The sequence below is a fragment of the Nylanderia fulva genome, unplaced genomic scaffold (assembly GCF_048542155.1).
Source record: "Nylanderia fulva isolate GAGA-0341 unplaced genomic scaffold, ASM4854215v1 Scaffold55, whole genome shotgun sequence".
NCBI lineage: Eukaryota > Metazoa > Arthropoda > Insecta > Hymenoptera > Formicidae > Nylanderia > Nylanderia fulva.
Window position 1 is genome coordinate 44548 of NW_028190643.1, and position 21528 is coordinate 66075.

At 29.4% G+C, this 21528-nt stretch overlaps 1 protein-coding gene across 6 annotated transcripts; it reads right to left on the reverse strand.

Moving 5' to 3' along the window:
* Positions 1 to 1945: 1945 nt before the first annotated feature.
* Positions 1946 to 20125, reverse strand: LOC114934584 (uncharacterized). 6 transcript variants are annotated; one of them, XM_085487416.1, is made up of 11 exons: positions 20069 to 20125; positions 19098 to 19286; positions 18512 to 18651; positions 17510 to 17679; positions 16836 to 16955; positions 16497 to 16718; positions 4661 to 4815; positions 3951 to 4180; positions 2896 to 3239; positions 2250 to 2317; positions 1946 to 2172 (listed from the first exon to the last, which is right to left on the reverse strand). In XM_085487416.1, the coding sequence occupies exons 2-11, from the start codon at positions 19268 to 19270 to the stop codon at positions 1950 to 1952; spliced, it is 1845 nt and encodes a 614-aa protein (XP_085343542.1). In that variant the 5' UTR covers positions 19271 to 19286; positions 20069 to 20125; the 3' UTR covers positions 1946 to 1949. The 6 variants fall into 6 exon arrangements, 5 of the variants coding, with proteins under 5 accessions (XP_085343542.1, XP_085343541.1, XP_085343543.1 ...); XM_085487415.1 differs by having other exon boundaries at positions 20030 to 20100; XM_085487417.1 differs by lacking the exon at positions 20069 to 20125 and adding an exon at positions 20001 to 20042.
* Positions 20126 to 21528: the final 1403 nt, after the last annotated feature.

Consider the following 21528-nt stretch of genomic DNA (forward strand, 5'->3'; position numbering starts at 1 on the left):
TCAAATGCAAATCAAATAACTTATATAAAATATGAACAAACACGTATTTGTATCTATATTAAATTTTACTTTATTTATTACTTTATTGTTTTTATATATTTTCTCAATGTAATATTTTTTTATCTGTTATTTAATATTAAATATTTAATATATTTAAGGTCTGATTATGTAATATTTTTTTATATATCTATCATTTACATTTTACTGCGAATATGTTTCATAATTTAAGTACTTGTATTAAAAATGTTTTTATATTAATGAACACGAAATATGATACACCCTGCTATATAATATAAAATCAATTTAATATAAAAAAAATCTAAAATTTTTTTTAATTATATAACTAATATAGTTATATTTTTTTCAATATTATAATTTATATCAAAATCAATTTTGTCGACTATATTTTCTATTAAATTAATATATATAAACTATTTTAATTATATAGAATAAAATAAAATAAATTAATAAATTACACATATATATAACGTTTCAATTTATGTATATTTATAATTTGATAAATACATAAGTGCATCAGAAATCTCTGAGTCGTCGAAAATCGTGCAGAGAGTCAAATCCACTTCCGATTGGATTTCCTTAAACGGAGAGATCGTCGATATCCGAGCAAACATTTAATTCGCGATTACATTATTTTCGAGGGGCGAGGACCGGCCGATTACCCCTTGTCAGCGCCAGTGCATCCCCTTTGGCACACAAGCACGCACACACACACACACACGCATACGCATGCGTGTCCGCCGAGCAGCTCTGAACGCGCTCGAATCGCTTCGACCCCCTCGGAATAATAGAGATTTCACGCCGCGGGGCCCACTTCGGTTCTCACAGTAGGGGTCTGGAGCTGTCGAACGGCTTCCTGTTGTCCGACAGTTCAATCTGGACTCGCGCTCCTGCCGAGACATTTAATTCGCCGGCTCGCGAGAGCGCGTGCCTCTAAGTATCTGTTTATAGTCTCTGGGGATCAATTTGTTTGCGAAATTATTTATTGGTCAAACGTCTGTTTGATCCGCGGATTCGAAACGCGGTTTGGGAAAAATAAACACTTGGCTATACCCCTTGAACCACCAGGTAGATTTTTTCGAAAATCAGCGGCTAGATTCTACGTAAGTGCGAGAAGACATTTATTAATTCATAAAAAATGTATTAGCAACAATTGATTTTTTTTTTTAATGTGAATAATCCTCGAAATAAAAAATTGACTTTAATAGCTTCTTAACTCTTTACTTCTATTTTGTTCAGTACAAAATTTATTAACTGTAAGAAATTAATGTTATTAGATCGTTATACTATATCTTTCAAAAAATATCTGTAATTTGATTTTTAGAAATTAAATACTTAATTTTACCGAAATATGATTCTTTCAGATTTATTGAAATATTTTATTGAAATAAAACTTATTTGATTTAATTAACCAAAAGAATATAATTGTATTATTTACATGTTTTTAGTACATCCCTCATTAAATGTATTTTTTTTTAATTTGAATTTTTTGCCATTTCCTAATTAATTTTTCTTCAGTGAAAAACTAAAGTGATAAAGAAAGTCATTATTTATTAGATTTTTCCAATGTTTACTAAGGTCATTTTTCAAGCTCACATGAAGATCAATCAATTTTTTTTTTTTTTTTAATAGAACCATTCCAATTTTTTTATACAAATCGATTTCTCGCAATATTCGGTGTAAAAAAGTCATAAAGGTAGGATGGCAAAAAATTGAAAAGTTTACGAGATATTAGTTTCTTTTAATCTTCAAAAAACTTTTTTTTGCAGTCTTTTCAATCTTTCTATTAATTTAACGAAAAGATTCTAAAATTAAAGATACTTTAATATTTTTGAAAAAAAAGATCCAGGTTAAAATTAAAATGAAGGCAAAAGAATCCACAGTTGAAAGATAAAGGATTTAAGGATTAAAGAATTAAAGACAGTACGATATTAAAATAAATATATAATGTTATTTTTGCTATCAGAGACTAAAATATCGTAATTATTTGTAATAAATATACCAGACACCCATCCAAACTTATGTTCTTGAGTCTTTTTGTCGCCTAGCATCTTTACAAATTCACCTTTTGGAGAAAAAATCTGCACTCTTCCATTTCCAGCATCACCGACGATGATATTTTCTTTCTTGTCGATTCTCAACACCTCGGGTGATCTATGATAATTAAGAGTAATTTATTATTATTTACAAAGATACCTCTTTAATTAGTAAAGTAGTAATCTTATATTAACCTAAACAAACCCTTTGCTGCACCGGCGCCGCCGATTGTTTGAAGAATTTGTCCTTCATGATCAAATATCTATATTTTGCATAAAAAATTAATATTTTATTTGCTATACAATATTTATTTATTTTTATATTAATATATTTGTGATTATAATAATCGAATGTTAGTTGTAATTTCCCACTCATAGATGTAACATTTTTAATATTACATATATTACATTGTAGTTATATTGTGATTATATCCCAAGATAGCACTGACTTATCAATACATCAATGTGCTATTTGGTATATAATTACAATATATCTACAATGTAATATATGTTATATTAAAATGTTACATCTATGAGTGGCAAATTACAACTAACATGGATGTTACATGTAACGTACACGTTATATTACCTGTTATATTCCGTTTTATTATAGCAATGTAACAATTATATATCGGTGTTTGCTGGGATTATTATAAAAATTACATTACAAAATGTTTATTGTAATGTTTCATCGCAATATTACAAAAAGCGGCTATCTAGTCGTTGCAGCAATCTTGCGGCAATATTTTGCAACCAATATGCGCAATATTGCAATGTTTCAATGTAAGATCTATGCAATGTTTCTGCAATCTTTCGGTGCTGTATGGGATGCACATTTTACCTTCACGCTATGATTACCGGAATCGGCGACGACGACACGCGTTATCGTGACGGCCACGTCGGTCGGCTGATTGAGCTGGCTCGCCGTCGGGCCGGTTTTTCGGAATCTGACGGTGCCCTTCGCGTGTTTACCCTTGGGTCCGATGCTGTCGAGATAAGCGCCGCTACTCTCGAGGACCTGGACGCGATTGTTTCCGGTATCGGCGACGTAAAGCACGTCTCGTTCCGGATGAAACGCGAGCCCTTCCGGCGAAAGCAGCTCCGACTCGCCGTGGCCCTTCTTGCATATCCGACGAACGAGCTCGCCCTTGTGATCGAACACGAATATGCAGTGCTTCCATTTGTCTGTTAAATTGATATTAAATTAGTAGTATTGATAAATGGATAAATAAGCCGATAAAATTCATTACTTCATTTCATTAGCTTCCTGTGCAATAATTAATATTAACTTTATTGACAAGGTAGGGTGAATGGGGAAATTAAGTGATAATTTTAATGAATTCCCCCTCAAAGATTATTTGCTGTATATCTTGTAACTAAAATCAAACGTCCAGTTTTGCATTGCTTGAAAAATTGATATTTAAAATGTAAAACTCAATGAAAGTATAATATCTATTTATAAATGTTAATTTAAATATATAATGAATTATATAATATTAGTTTCATAAAATTTCTCACAAACTTACTTTACTATAAATAAAATTACTTAAATAACATTTACTAAAAATTAGTTCGTGTACCTGTATAATAAACTTTCCTGAATTTTTATTGAAATTGTAATAAAACTACAACAAAATGTAAAAAAAAGTTTTAATTATGAGAGATTTTAGTATGTGATTCAATACTCTATTTTAGTGTAATTTTATTCTCTAATTTCCGTAAAATAATGTCTATCAGAAAAAGAATTTGAAATGATTTAATGGAGTTTCCAAATATACCAAATAAAATCAGAATATCTATAGTAAGAATAGTTTATATTACAATTTTGATATTTGTCATTTTTGTGCTACAAAATATCTCTCTCTCTCTTCTTATTTAAATATTAAATGTCAAAACCTGTCACGTATATCTCATCATGTTCTTGCAGGAAAGCGAGTCCTTGAGGCGCCATCATCTCTCGGTGACGAATCCTCCGCACAACTTTGTACTTGCTGTTTAGAATGACAACCTGTCCTGATCCCGGACAGGTCGTGATAATGTTATCCCTCCAGGAATCAACGGCGAGAGCCGACGGCCGCTGCACCACGTCACGATTCGCGATAATTGTGGATGTGAATGTTCTCCGCCTGTGTGTCACGTTTTTATTTTTATTTTATAACACCGTGCTTATAATATAATTATAATTAAAGTAAGAATATAATTTAATATAGAAATTATTTGAATATTTTTTAAGTTATGCATTTTTCACGAGACTTCGCAAAATAATATTCACTTAAATTATAAACAAATTTCTATTCATGCATTTTTTGCAATACTTAACAAAATAATATTAAATTATTATTAAATTGTATTTTATTGAATCTCTCAATGTTTTTTGATATTTCTATATTTAATATTTTTATATAATATTAATATTTCTATATTTCTATATTTAATCATGTAATGTTTATAGTTCACAGAATTTATTTTAATATTAAACTTTTTGTAATTATATTATAGTTATAATATATAATCATAATATATAAAATTATATTATAATAAAGAATCTATAGACTACAGAAATAATATATTTAAAAATTGATATTAAATAAAAAATGTTTGTTTACTTGTACAGAGGACCAACATTTTTTTTGACAACCGATTTTTCCTTTTTATTAACTTCCTTAAATCCTCTTTCTATATTATTCAATTCCGATTCCCAAATAGTAATTGCTGCCATAACTTCTGCAGCTTTTTGCTGTAAATCTATAAATGCGTCCACCTGAAACAAATACAATTTAATTTAAAGTATACTAAAAATGGATAAAATTAACATGAAACTTAATCACACAGATTAATATTAAGTAATAATTTTGTGTCATATTTGCATTTAAAGTGAAAGAGTGAGAGAGAGAGAATATTCGATAATTAAAATATAATTAATGAGTAAAGAATTTGATCAAGATTGAAAAAGAATAAAGCAAAATTAATTACACCATCGTTGATTTTTAATAAAATAATTTAGCCGATATTAATTAAGATTATAAAAATAAAATTATTCTAATTTAATGTAAATATTAAATTAAAAACTCTCATTCTTTATACATATACTAGCTTTTCGGATCGCGCTTCGCGCGGTCCTCAAAGCCTTTCTATTCGGACCGCGCTTCGCGCGGTCCTCATATAGCCTATATTAAATCCGTTTTAACACAACAAATTAATTCTTTTTTGTATTACCGCGAACTACTTCCACATTTGTTGTCTGTCAAAATGTTGTGTATAAAATATCTGGGAGAAAGAAATAGATAACATAGTAGTCATCCACAAAAAAATTTAAACATTTATTTTGGTTAATATATACTTTAAATATTTTTTTTATTACTTAATTATTATATCCTTTTTTACATTTTACTCAATTTTTTTTTATTTCTAATGTACCCACCGCTAACACGCTATTATTAGCTCTCATACAATATCATAATTCTTCAATTTACAAAATTTCCCTGTATATTACATTTTTTGTAAAACATTTTTCACTTTCTTCAATTAAATGTCCTTGATTGCTACATTCATCAATCTTAATTTTTACACTTTCTCTTTTTGTTGCTCTAGAAAATGCCACATAAAATTGACCATGAGCAAATACAGGATGTGGCAAATAAATTCCAATTTTTTCTAAACTTTGTCCTTGTGATTTATTTATTGTCATAGCAAATGACACTCGAATAGGAAACTGTCTTCGTTTAAACTTAAATGGCAATTCCTAATCATTTGTAATTAAATCTATCCTCGGAATCATGACAATTTGTCCTCGAGCAGGACCTGTTATAACTTCTACATAAATTATATTATTTTTCAAATTATCCTTGCACTGGGGACGGTGGAAAATGTTCAAAAGGTTTTCCAAAAGAATTTTGTGATAAAACTAATGCTAATGTAAATGGATATCCCATCTATCAACGTAAGAATATTGGAATAAAATACATCGTTAGAAATAAAGAAGTGGTGTGACCAAGTCAATAAATGCGTATGCACATGGGTGCATGGGTGGATAAATAGGATGATAAAAATTTGTTAAAATCATAGTAGCCATCCCCGACAAAGTTTGAGTACAAATTTCGAAAAAATCTGTGAATAAATGTGTGAATGCGTAGGTGGAGGTGTAACACTTGAAAAAACCACATCGTCACCATCTCCACAAAATTTGCAACATTTTGGTACCAATTTAAAAAAAATCGGTTCATAAATATGCGATTGCGTAAGTGGGTGCGTGGGTGGAGGCGTAAACTTAAAAAAATAAAACAGCAGTTTTCTCAGAAAAGTTGCAACATTTTGGTATCAATTTTGTAAAAATTGGTCCATAAATGCGCATGCATTTGTGTGAATGCGTGGGCGGGTGCGTGGGTTGAGATGTAACACTTGAAAAAACCGCATCGTCGCCATCTCCAAAAAATTTGCAACATTTTGGTACCAATTTAAAAAAAAATCGGTTCATAAATATACATTTGCGTGGGTGGGTGTATGGGTGGAGGCGTAAACTTAAAAAAATAAAACAGCAGTTTTCTCAGAAAAATTTACAACATTTTGGTACTAATTTCGTGAAAATTGGTCCATAAATGCGCATGCGTGTGGGTGAATGCGTGAGTGGGTGCGTGGGTGGGGGTGTAACACTTGAAAAAACCGCATCGTCGCTATCTCCAAACAATTTGCAACATTTTGATACCATGTGTTCAGAAATATTGCAAAAAAAGAAACATACCCTCCTCTGAGAAAAAAAAAATTAAAAAATTAAAAAAAAAAACCCACAGCAGCCACCCCCGAAAAATTTGCAACATTTTGGTACCAGTTTCACGAAAATCGGTCCACAAATGCGGAAGTAGTTCGCGTACATACATACAGACAGACGGTGCTTATATATAAAGATATCAAATTAAAATAATAAAAAATTGTATGTATGCCATTTTTTAAAAATGTTATATAGTTCATATATGTAATTAAAATAAATAGAATTGCGACGTAATAATAAATTACAATTCAAGTAAATATATCTTATAATCTTATATCATTATATTACGCGTACAATAATTATATGCAGAGAAATAATTAGAAAACTATTAATATAACTCGATTTTATTATAATTTTTGTATTATAAATTTATTTTTATTAATTAATTAAATTTCTTTTTAATTAAAATAACGTTTCCTACATACATATATGTACACATTTTGGGACCTATTTTTGTATATATTGCGAAATGACCTGGATTGTCCGAGTTTGAATAAGGCTACAAAATTGACGAGCATTTCTTCTATGCACTTCCTTGCTGATAAATTGGCCAGCGAGCAAAAATGAAATATGCAGAGCAATGCAGTTGACGTTCTCCGCCGCAAATCCCGCACAGGGTGCAACGACGCGTCGCTAAATTGCGGCCAATCGCCGGCATAAAGAGGGATGAAAGGAGAGAGAGAGAGAGAGAGAGAGAGAGAGAGGAAGGAAGATAGAGAGCGAGAGAAAGGTGAAGCTTTGTGCTTTCTGGCACTTACGGTACCCCAAAGTCGGTACCACTGGCAGTCACGTGGCGAAGCGTGCGGGCCCTTTGTACTTATCCCGGCCGCCCTGTTTTCTCCCTTGCTTGCCCAGCCCGCTTCATCGTCATGAGGATCGCCACGATTCAGATGTGCGAGGACACGTGTACCAAATAGGCTTGGTGGCCTAAAGCCTGTTTGCGTCGGCGATGGACCTCCGAGGTTGCGACGACTCGCGAACCCCAATAATATCTGACGAGGAATTTTTACGGAATCGATTCGTAGCGTCTTCATAAAAATTGGGAGACACATAAGTGAGCGAAAACTATTTTTCCACATGCTTTCTGTGTCGTTGGCATTTTTAATCTTCCCTAGTAGCACAATCGCATTATGTGTCCTAATAACCCTCTAGTAACACAATATACATTGGTTATACACTAAGCTAATTACATACTCAGTTGTGATATTACGTTGGCTGAGAATAATCTCTAATATCTCGTCAGGTAAGTGCTTTTTCGTCGTCATTATAAAAAATTCAGTAAAACACAAGATAATGCAAGCTAAAGTGACGGCAACAAAGTATTGGAGTAATTATAATTTTCTGCTTGCGAATAGACACAAAATTTACTGCGATTGGCCAAAATTGGCAATATTGGGAATTTCTTAACCCAATATTTCTCAATGCGAAGGTAATATTGGTTATTTATAAAATACTATATACTGCCAATATTGGGGCAATATTGGTAAACAATAAATATCCAATTTTTAATATTGGGTACGAACTAATTTTCTATATTGGTCCAATATTGTAAAGTGTACGCTCTTTCTTTTTTAGCTAATATTGTTTTCTAATATTCCAATAAATTAATTTCATTTTTAAACAATATTGGCAAACAATAAATATGCAACTTTTTATTGGCTATATATTAATTTCTTATATTGAACTAATATCGTATTCAAATTTTGGATTAATAAAAAAAGATAAATTCAGAACTAGTGCAATCAGCAACCAGTTTAATAACTATAAAGGCCGTGTTTCAAAATTGACCGCTATATAAAGAATAGACCATGCAGATTAATAAATAATATAGCCACTTTGACTAACGCTTTATGATTTTTATGACTAAACTTGAATACGAGATAGATATCTTGTTGCGCGTCACATAGCGGTAAATTATAAGGAACTACCGATTACAAATATTGTATTGCAATATTGGCAATATATTTTCATTTATTTCGCGAAAAAATCGCGGTAATCTTGAAATCTTTGAGGCGATTCTATCAATCGAATAGTTTATAAATTAATTAAAAATTTTTATATATCAGTTGTTATTTAAAACAACTGATATAAATATAAAATAATTGAAAAATATAAGTTAAAAAAATTAAACGCATACTGATTAAATGATGAGAGATTGTGATGATATTGAAAAAATATTACATAACAAAATCTGACAAGTTGTGTCACTTCAGAGATAGCTACACATACAATATTGTACGCGTTTTTTTATAACAAAAAATATTTAAAAATCTATATAAGAAAATTTTGTTGCGTCTAATATCTGCGCCTGGCTTTTGTTATCTTTATATCTCATTTTGTATCTCGACGCCTTTTCAATTTATTATTTTTGAGAATTTTTATTAGCTGCAACAAAACACGCATGTTTCAGTTTTTATTTGATACAGATTTTGGTGGCATTTATTTTCATGCTACATGCATTTGTCTCGAGAAGAAAAAATCGTTTAAAATATTTCTACGTTAACTTCAAAGTGCGGGTGCAAAGCGCCTTTGTTATCGTTTTTCTCCGACACGTAGGTACGCCAATCAGGTAGACAGGGACATAACGTATGCCGATAAAATGGTTACCCAAGAATCGACATCTCTGTCCGACAATGCGGTATTTTCTCTGCAAGAGTGAACAACAATGTAATCGTGAACTGAACGAACTATCTCTAGTGAGATGAGAAAAATTAGAAGGAAAACGCAATGATGAAAAACGATACATTTAAGAGAGTTTTCATGAATCGCGTATTCGAAAATAATTACATCGATCGAACAATCCTGCATAAAATAATAAACAAATAATTATAATATGCGTTAATAAATTCTCTCTTATTATAATTTATATAATTACATGCAATGATAATGACATATACATATATTATATTATAAATTAGTGCATATTAAACGTGTGTGTGCATGTGTCGAATTTTTCCAACAAAAATGGAAGAGTTATAATTATTTAAAAGACATTTTATTTAATCAAAATATTATTAGCTTTAATATACTTTTGCCAATTTTTTTATTGATAAGTTAAATATATATTTTTTTATCGAAACTTTATTTTGAAATATTTATTTTTTAATTATGTAAATGTCCGAGAAAATAAAAATCAATTGAAGACAAGTCTGGTGAATATAAAGAAATGCTGTAAGATCTCATATTTCAATTCGTTTAATTTTTCGATAATTGTTTTTGAAGTGTGTTATCATATAGAATGATTGGCCCGCGACTATTAATCAATACTAGTTATTGGATCTTTAATTTTCCATATTCTTATTTGCTGACAATATGTTTTTGCTGTGATTGAAATTTTTATTACATCTATCCTTCGTAGTCCAAGAAGTTATTACAAATTGATTTAAAAATAAATTATTTAATTATTGATTTAAATATAAATTTCATATATTTCTTTATCACATATATAATTTTAAAGATACTAATTAGTAATGATTAATTAAAATTTCTAATATTTTCAAAGACAAGATTAAACTTCCTGACTTAAAAAAAATAAATAATGCAATTAAATAACGATAAAATTAATAATCTTTATATTGTTTAATAAAACTGATAATGATCCACAAATTATATTCAATTATTGCGTAAAATAGCAAACAAGGATTCAGAAAAGGGGGAAACATGATGTTAAATAATTATACGATATTACTAAACTGAAATTTATGGAAATGCGTGTACCGAACTTGTTTTCGATGCTATACATATGATTTTTGTTTATATAATGAATAATTTGTGCATCGACACCGCTTTTTAGCGACTCCCAATTGCATAAATGAGCCAGTTTGAAAATCCGGGGACCACCACCCCCTGAATGCAGTCACAGAATCCCTCCCACCCCCACGTGCTCTTTAACCAGCGCGATATAAACATACACGTTTGGAATTAATGATACACCGTTTAGTTACGCGTCAGTTGATTTTCCCAGGACGATGGCTTTGTGCGTTTTAAGGGCGAAGGGGGAGCAAAGGGAGAAAAGAGGACCGTGTCTTAGGGGGTTCGACACGCGCTCTTCAATATGTCACTGTGGCTAATTTTAGGGGCCAACTACCGGCCACCAGCAATTCGGGGCGGCCCGATCTCGCAAAGTGAAAGGGACATATCGTATGCTCTGTAACTAACCATGACCGATCCCGCTGATTTTCCATTGCATTAGAAACGTTATCAGTTCACGAAAACATTGGTGTCGTACTATTTTTCTTTGTATCAGTTGTAATCAAAATGCAGGATTGGCCCATACAGCACAGATCACATTGCATTTACATTGCAGCAATGTTCCAATCTTGCAAGTTACAATGTAACGAGAATGTTGCAGTAACATTCCAGAAAGATTATAAAAATATTATTCAATAATCGCTACAGTTCCTTTATCTACCGCTACGCGGCGCGCGATCCTCTATCTATTCCGTACTTAAATTTTAGTTAGAATTACTTAAAGGTTCGTGAAATTAACTAGCTCGAACCCATACAGCACCGAAAGATTGCAAAAACATTGGATAGACCTTACATTGAAACATCGCAATATTGCATATTGGTTGCAAAATATTGTAGCAAGATTGCTGCACCATTGCTGCAAGATTGCTGCAACGACTAGATGGTCGTTTTTTATAATATTGCAATGAAACATTAAAGTAACATTGTAATGTAATTTTTCTAATAATGAATAGTAAATAGTTGCAAACTTAATAATTTACTTCATAAAATTAAAAATTTTGTTTTTAAAATGAGTATGTAAAGTACAGTGAACAGATTTTCATTCATTTGAATTCATCGAATATTTATCTGTCTGATTTCTGAGGAATTGGTTCAATATGTAATTTAATATCTGAATCCATGTTTTGGGATCAAGTCCAAAAAATTAAACTGATGTAAAGATGCAGGTATGCATACTTTTAATCTTAGAGCTAAGTTAATTTCATCAATTTTTATGTAATTCTAACTAAAAAAGTACGGGATAGATAGAGAATCGCGCGCCGCATAACGGTAGATAAAGGAACTAGCAATTATTAAATATTTTTATAATCTTTCTGAAATATTGCTGCAACATTTTCATGAAATATTACATTTGCATGTTTCTGTAATGTCTCTACAATGTTACATTGTAACTTTCAAGATTGGAACATTGCTGCAATATAATTGCAATGATCTGTGCTGTATGAGATAAGTTAAAAGTTACGAACTTTTTAACTAATTAACGAGTTATTACTCAACCCTGCTAACATCCTTCCAAAATAACTGTAGCTCGAAGATTTATTTTCAAATTCCGATTCTCTCCTTTATCTCTATAATTATATCCCAGCAAACACAATATATAAATGTTATATACTTAAGCATGTTACATGTAACGTATATGTTAGTTGTAATTTCCCACTCATAGATGTAACATTTTTAATATTACATATATTACATTGTAGTTATATTGTCATTATATCCCAAGATAGCACTAACTTATCAATACATCAATATGCTATTTGATATATAATTACAATATAACTACAATGTAATATATGTTATATTAAAATGTTACATCTATAAGTGGGAAATTACAACTAACATGGATGTTACATGTAACGTACATTTTATATTGCCTGTTATATTCCGTTTTATTATAGCAATGTAACAATTATATATCGGTGTTTGCTGGGATCCCATTAATGAAGTACGGAAAATCACTGCATCACTCGCTGTTCGTCCTGTCGCGGCGGACGAATCATCGCGAATGATTCGGCGGCGCGTTACATAATTGTCAGGGCTAGTCAGTCATCGGGCGAATTTTCCAAGCGCAGGTTAAATTTCGTGCTAACAGGCGCGGCAATAAATTATAAAAGATGATCGGTAATTAACAGTAACTGCAACTGGATAGCGTTTATGTCGCTCTGTTATGGAATATACCGCCCGATGCCTGTAGCTGACTCTTTATGGTAGGGTGTGCTTATGACGTGAATTATTAGCTCTTGGGTTCTGCAGTGCCTCTGGGCTATGTGTATACACGTATATGTACGGTGTGTTTTATCTCTGTGTATGTGAGCACGGGCGTGGCCTGACGAGGGTGTCGGGCGTGGCTACGAACCGACTCCGAAAAAGCTACCCTAGAGGGAGAGAGAGGATGAGGAGGAAAATGGGGAGGGTAAGAGAGAGAGAAAGAAAGGGAGAGAGAGAGAGAGAGAGAGAGAGAGAGAGAAGATTGAATATACACTGTGAATTGATTCGGGATGGATCCTATTTTGTCCATGTGAGTGTATCTGCAGAATCTTTTCTCGCTAAGCAAGACGAAAAAAACAACCCCTTTCTTATATGGACGATATTCAACGCGATACGAACAAAATTAACTTGTGTTGGAGGATGAATTTTTAGGAACGCCTAAATAAGCTTAAATATAAATATCAAAAATTTAATTAATTAGTAAAATTAACATGTAATAAATTTTGTATTGTATATATTAAGCTCGAAAACAAAGTCCTTTGAAAAAAAAAATGATTCGAACAAAAATTGTAGAGCTAAATATTAGGGTGACTATAAATTGATTATAAATTGACTATAAATTTTTAAGACCATGTCAAATTTGACTATGCGTTTTCTTTACACCAATTAATTCGTCTAATTATTTTATGCATAAAAGTTTAAGATGAGATTAACGAAAATAAATATTTATTATTAGCAAGATATTTTCTATTTTATGTCAAAATATTGTTAACTTCAAGCATTATAATTCGAAAAGCACTGAATGAAAAAATACTTTATTATAGTGTTTGAAAAAGCTCTCGAGATAAACTACAAGAATGTGCAACCAAAAATAGGGATTTTCATTTAAAAAATCTCAAATAAATTTGACATGGTCTTAACAATTTATATAGCCACCCTAATATTATTAGCCCTATACAATTTTTGTTCATCATCTAAGCACAACACTATGTCGATAAATAAATATTTAACAAAAATATCTAAAATTCTGTATTTTTGTGCCAGAATGTCGCGAGTGTATCTTATTATTTGGTTTACTTCTTCGCGGGGATGAAGATTTTCGATATCCTGGGGATGATGGGGTGAAGGCTGAAGAAGAAACGACGAGAGAGAAAAAGAGAGGGATGGGAACAGATGAAGAGGAGGAAAAGGAAGGAGGCGGAGGAGGAAAGCCACGTTGCGGAGAAAGAGACAGGATTCGGAAAAGCCTTCACCATCGTACCAGACCACCGTGTCTGCGTTTATACAGTGGTAATGGGCTGTCAGTAGCAGACGTTCGTTGCTCGTGCCTTATACACCAAACCATTATTCTCCTGCTATCCCGGGTTAGGTTCTATCGGTTCACAAACCCTCTCTCATCCCCATCCCTCTATCTCTTTCCCGGCTTTCGCAGCGCATTTCTCGTCGTTACCGCGCCAGTTTTTTTTTCCCTCCTTTTCTTTCCTTTTTCTCTCTTTTACTCGATTTAATGCCGGCATTCTTTTGCATACAAATGCGATTTTTTAACATTTTAAATCACTCCCCGGAGAGTTCTCTATAACATTTATCTGCTTCTCAGACTCCGACGTTGATCCTCCAAGTCCGAGTCTTTTACATATAGCGTTTTATTTATTTATTTATTTTTTTTTTATAATTATTTATAATAAATAAATGTGCTTTCTCTTTCTCAGAAATACGAGATGACGATTTTTTACTGAAAAATTAGCCGACAAAGTAAAAATATATTGTATATAGGCGAAGTTGGATTTTAAATTTTGACAATTAAATTTTAAATAGAATTTCTTTTTGAAAATAAAGTCTTCAAAACGTGTAAAGTTTCATTATAAAAATCTAAAAGGTTAGATATTTTTTTAATTTAATTGCCGAATTTTATATTAATACTATTAATGTTACGCCGATTCTTTTTCCCTTTCAGAATTAAAATTAGAAAAAAACAGAAAATTAAATTATATTAAAAATTAACCAATATATTTTTTAAATTTCCATTTTTTTATTATATGTTAAAAATTCGATGAAAATAATTGGAAATATTTTTTACAATGCACCCTTTTGCTTATATTATATTTTATATTTTTATACATATTTAAATATAAATTTGCTTTTATTCGATATTTGGCGGAATATTAATATTGCAATATTTCTTCGGCGATCAAATTTTTACGATTTTTCGTTTCGAGTTTGCTTTTCGTCTATATCTTATTTTGCGAAAAATGATGAAAATTCAGACCAGCCCTGCCACCGATTCTTTCGCCTCGGCCATATATTCGCCAACTATATTCCCCCTCCTTCAACATACCTTCCTCCTCTCAAGTAATCAATACTATGAGGCATCCTGCACAAGACAGGTACAGCACTGATCCAGATTTTATAACCAGAGGAAAGACCGGACACACATAGTATCAGAAATGCAAAAAAATTCTTTATCTTTGAAGAAAGTTATTTGAAAACGTGTGTGTACGGATTTATATTCGACATATAATTTCATGATTTTCTATTTTATTATATGCCAAGCAAAATTAATACACAATATACGCCAAAGAACTTATCAAATTTGTTTGCGTGGTTTTTTCATTCTTTTTTAATTCTCAATATAATTTAATTACTCAAATATAAGTCATAAATTAATTAAACGCTTAAAATTAAATTAAGTGCTTTGAAATTTCTATTAAATAAAAATATAATGCATAATAAAAGAGTAAAAAAAATGTTTGTATTTCATAATTTAAATTCTTTATAAGAGTTTTAACAAGGCTCTGTAATATAAATATAAATTTAACGTATAAGACGGGCAACAAGAGCCAAATCGCGGATGACAATGCGTTATCCTAACGAAACTAAATAATTTTCCGTATTGGGGGTATTGAAATTAAATCTCAAATATGAGATTATTTTATATTTTAAAATCTTGGCCGTGTCCAAGTAAAATTTGGTGCCTTGTGCACCGGTATTTAATTCTAACGGAAAATTATTTAGTTTCGTTAGGATAACGCATTGTCATCCGCGATTTGGCTCTTGTTGCCCGTCTTATACGTTAAATTTATATTTATATTACAGAGCCTTGTTAAAACTCTTATATTGATACACGCTGGCTTAAAAATGCGTTTGTTTACCAACATTAATATATACATATAACAGAGAAAAGTATAGAATCGAAAGGATCTGAATAGCTCAGCTGGAAGAGCAGTCGCCCGGCAAGCGAAAGGTCTCGGGTTCGATTCCCGATTCAGCGATTTTCGGATCTATATTTTTCTCTTGCATTCATTTATTTATTTTCCGTGGGGGGGTTAAAGGGGGTATTGAAATTAAATCTCAAATATGAGATTATTTCATATTTTAACATCTTGGCCGTGTCCAAGTAAAATTTGGTGCCTTGTACACCGGTATTTAATTCTAACGGAAAATTATTTAGTTTCGTTAGGATAACGCATTGTCATCCGCGATTTGGCTCTTGTTGCCCGTCTTATACGTTAAATTTATATTTAAATTCTTTAACATAATTTTTTTTAAACATCCCAAGTAGCAAGCTGACGTCATTAAACATCAATGACGTCAGCTTGCAACTTGTCCAGATATAGTTGTCGCATTATATGATAAATAGTATTTTTGTAATGCTTAAAATACACATGTATTTATATTGAAAATAAATGTTATATCATTGAAAATTCTGTAAAATATCTTACCTTTTTCTCATTATCGGGCAGCGCATCGTACGAAATTTCCTTCTGTTCTCTCAGCTCCAGGTGAGCTTTGTGCATCCTTTGTCTGATATCCTCCACTGACGTTTCACCCGTAGCAACTATACGTTCGATCTTTTTAATTCGACTTTCTCTCTTTTTTTCAAGCTCCATTATTTTGCTTTCCGTGTCCCTGTTGATGAACTCTCGTATCTCGTTTGCTTTACTCTAAGGAATAATTATGATCAACCTCATCATATTTGTAGGCAAGCGATTTAATAACAAAAAATGTAAGATTCTCTTTTTTTAAACATATTTTTTTATTCAGATATAAATAATAATTACCTCGAAATTGTTGATTTTATCTTCAAACCTCATTGCCGATGTTTCGAGATCTTCATTGATGTTATCTAATTGTTCTTTCAAGTCATTAACATGACTGGTCCAGCAGATTTCGCAGAATCTCTGTGAGAATATAGAAATATAAACTAAAATATTGAAAATTTAATAGTAGATAATTTTATACAATTATTAATTTCCGACATGTATTTTTTATATAATTATTGGATTTCCTTTATTCTCGTTACTTTATATAAATACATCTTGTTTAATAATTACAAGCAGAATTGATTGGTAATAAATTAGAGTAGTAAATAATTGTAATTTAAATTTATTGCAATTGATACGAAACATCTTAATAAGAATATTTTATGCAAATTGAAAAACTAATAGACAATATTTCATATATTTATTAGCTCTTTATTATTCTTTTGAATTAATAAATATAGATTTTCTAATAATTACAATTAGAATTTATTAATAAAATAATATATAGTAATACATATGTTTATATAATTGTAATTGTAGTGTAATTTTATTGCAATTAATATGAAAAATGAAAAGTTGAAGATAAAATTGAGAAGAAATTAAGATAAAATCAGGATTCTCCTAATTGCAAAATGCAGATAATTACTTTTAATCGTGTCAACTTCCAAATATCCAAAAATTAAATTACTTACGCGTTTGCAGTGCTTGCACTTATTCTCGCAAATTTCACCGCAGGTACGACATTTGTTTTCTCGAATTTTTGGCGGTAAGGGTGCAAAACTCACAGAACTCTTCGATTCTCTCTTATCAGTTGCACTGGCGATTACTATTACGTTGCAAACTGGACAAATAGCGCTGCCATCTAAAATAAATACGCTATTAATTAATATTATATATAATATTAATATAATAATTAATATTTTTATTATTATTATATTTATAATTGTGGATTAATACGCTATATTAATTATGCAGAAAGAATGACATTTCAGATGACGTTTGCTCAAAAGTTTAAAAGGGTGAAATATTATTCGAATTTATGCAGAGATTATTTTATTAATAAAATTATTTTTTATTACTCTTTAATTATATCGTAACTTTTTGACTTTGTGCATTAAATTATGAGTATATATTAAATAACTTTTTGGCAGTAAAATTGTTATAAATGATTTCTACATGTATATATACATATAAATATGTACGTATATAACATTATTTAATTTAAAAAATTAAATCATTGAAAAATATATATATTAAAAGAGATGTACGTTGCAAGAGATAATGATAATTTTTTATATTAATGATGCACTGATTATGCACTTGCTAACTTCAACTTTAATTATATTGCTTTAATAATATAATTTCAAAGATTAAAAAGTTAAAATGCAGTTGTGGTAGTTTAGTAACGAAGTAACGCGATATATAATTTAACGCTATAATTATAAAATTAAATTAAATTAAATTAAATTAATATTGTATAAAAATAACCAAGTGCATTATTCAAGCAATAATAAATTAAAGATGTAACTTACAAGAAGCTTATAAACATTTATGCATTATTTTATGAAATCAAATTAAATATCAAAAATAAAGCTTTAATAAAATGTTTTTTATTCCTATCAAACGATTCGACTTTGAGTGATAGAAAAAATAATTTTTTACTTAAGAATTAAATAGTATTTTAAGTTTATTACCTTCTTTATACGTTATCATAATTCGATTTTTAAAACATTCCATGCAGAAAGTGTGACGACATTTCATCGTTTTGAATGATTTTACTTTGTTCTTGCATACAACGCATTGTAATTCATCAATAGCTCCGAGCGAAGCTGTCCTATTACGAAATAAATTAATAAAAATTAATATAAACAATAATGATCTAATACTATGCATTTATTTGTTGCACGAGAAAAGAGCAATAACTCGTATAATTTATTTATGTTATCGTTGCAAATTTGGTTAATTTTAAATGAATTAATTATATATAAATAACAGCTTATTAAATATATTTATCAATTCGTTAAATATAGTTTTGCCAAATTTGTAAATTATATTTTTTTTTATTAAACTCTCTAATTTTGCTAAAATTCGCAAAAACATTCCACAAATATGACTTTAATTATTACACATGTATACAAATTACATATGCAACTGCATTACATATTTAAAATAAAGAAAAATCATTGATGATCTATTTTTTTATGTAGAATAATCTTCCCGATTGTATCATGAGAGTTACAGAAATTATATATTAATAGAATAAAATATTAATAAGCATACCTGCGATGACGCATATTTTGTTTTCTTGATGAAAGATTCTTAGATCGTATCAATTTTCTGCCAAGAGAAGCAGACAAAATCCTCGGTACTTGTCGCATCCCTTTTTTTGAGCTCGATGCAGCACCATTTTCCAAATTCGAGTTTACTGGACGTGGCAATTGTCGTTTAACCATTGTTTTTTCTTGTACACTGAAAACAAATTTATTCATTTCACTACCTTTCAACTAAATTACTATTTTTGAATTATATTAGTATTTAAGTCAAATATACGTTTCGTTAGATTCAATATATTTAATTTAAATATCTTTACATGTTTAATTAACAAAATAATATATTTAGTTGAAAGGTTTAGTTAAGTTTATTTTTTTAGTGTGCTCTAAATAAATTATATCATAATTTAGAATGCTTGAATTTTTATATATGAGAGTGTGTTAAAAAATTCTTATATTCATACATTTTATATATATATATATATATATATATATATATATATATATATATATAAAATAAGAATTTCAATACTCTCTCACGTATTCATAATTTAAGGCTTTTTATACAAATGTATTTGAATAATTTAATCTCATAAAAAATACTCATTATTTATTAATTAACATTATCGACTAATCGAATATATTAATATTGGTTTTTCATTTTTGAAATTTTATAATTTTTTTCCAAATCTTTATTATACAAAAAAATTTTCAAAATAATAATTTCTTTTTCATTACACAGTTCTAGCTTTGCAAAGAATTGAATAAATGTAATCTTAGAAATAATTCGATTCTTTTTGAATTGCAAAGATATTATTTCACTATAACTATATTTCACTTCAAATTCATATTTTTCCACATTAATATACAGTTTACAGTAAAGAATCGTATTGAATTACACGAAATTTGATACTTTAAATATTATTAACGACGTTTTTTTACGTTATTTGTTGTAAAAACTAAATATTATATATGATAAACCGTCTTCCAGTATATCCTGATAGAAACTGATATAAAATATTTGAGCGATTTATGCCATCGCGGCCATCAGGTAACAGTGAATCAGATAAGATAAAAGTTATCATGAAAATCGTTTATCCGATTTATAAAACTTATTGATAAATATTTTAGAATAAAGAGTAAATATTTTAAACACACATACATACACGAACATTAATTTTACGCGTATGCGCGATTATATATATATATATATATTATATATATATATATATATATATATATATATATATATATATATATATGTATATGTAAAATCATAAAGAATCTCATCTTCGTTTTTTTAAATACATTTTATGTATTTTGAGGAATAATATAAATCTTTAAAAAAAGATCATTTTTGCATATTTTGTTTCTGATTTAATTATTCAAATATTTAAATATTCAAAAATTTTACGCACACAATAATGTTTTTATATAATAGTGTATAATACATATATTGGGACACCCTGTATATATGTATATATATATATTTTTTTTTAAATAATATAATATTAATATTTATAAAGTATCTTGTGATAAATAAAATATATAATGCGCTTTGTATTTATAAGTATAAAATGTTTTTGTCTCATTTTCTTTGCTATTTTTATAAAAATTTTAATAAATTATAAATTTTAATATATGTAAACATATAACATTTTAATGTGGAACAATAATGTATAATTACTTTAAAATATGTGATATAATAAAAGGCCAACTTAACGAGCTTATATGCTATTAATTGAAAAATTTTTATTTATTAATTTACGTCATACTATACAAAAGTTACGATAAACGTTTCGACTGTACGACAGTCTTTCTCAATATCCTAATAATATGTTAAAAAATTAATTTAGTCATTTCGACATCATAAATAAATACAACAATTATAAGATTATATGACGAACGCAGTACAAAATTCATGATTGTTGGCATGAGTTAGAGCGTCAGATGCTGTTATATTATGTAACGACATTTTTTGTCAACGAACATAACACCTTTGTTAAAAAATTATTTCTTTTTACTTAAAATAATCACAATGTGTACTTTTTTAAACAACAAATCGACAGATATCGATTTGTTTTTTAAAAAAGTACACATTGTGATTATGTTAAGTAAAAAGAATTAATTTTTTAACAAAGGTGTTATGTTCGTTGACAAAAAATGTCGTTACATAATATAACAGCATCTGACGCTCTAACTCATGCCAACAATCATGAATTTTGTACTGCGTTCGTCATATAATCTTATAATTGTTGTATTTATTTATGATGTCGAAATGACTAAATTAATTTTTTAACATATTATTAAGATATTGAGAAAGACTGTCGTACAGTCGAAACGTTTATCGTAACTTTTGTATAGTATGACGTAAATTAATAAATAAAAATTTTTCAATTAATAGCATATAAGCTCGTTAAGTTGGCCTTTTATTATATCAC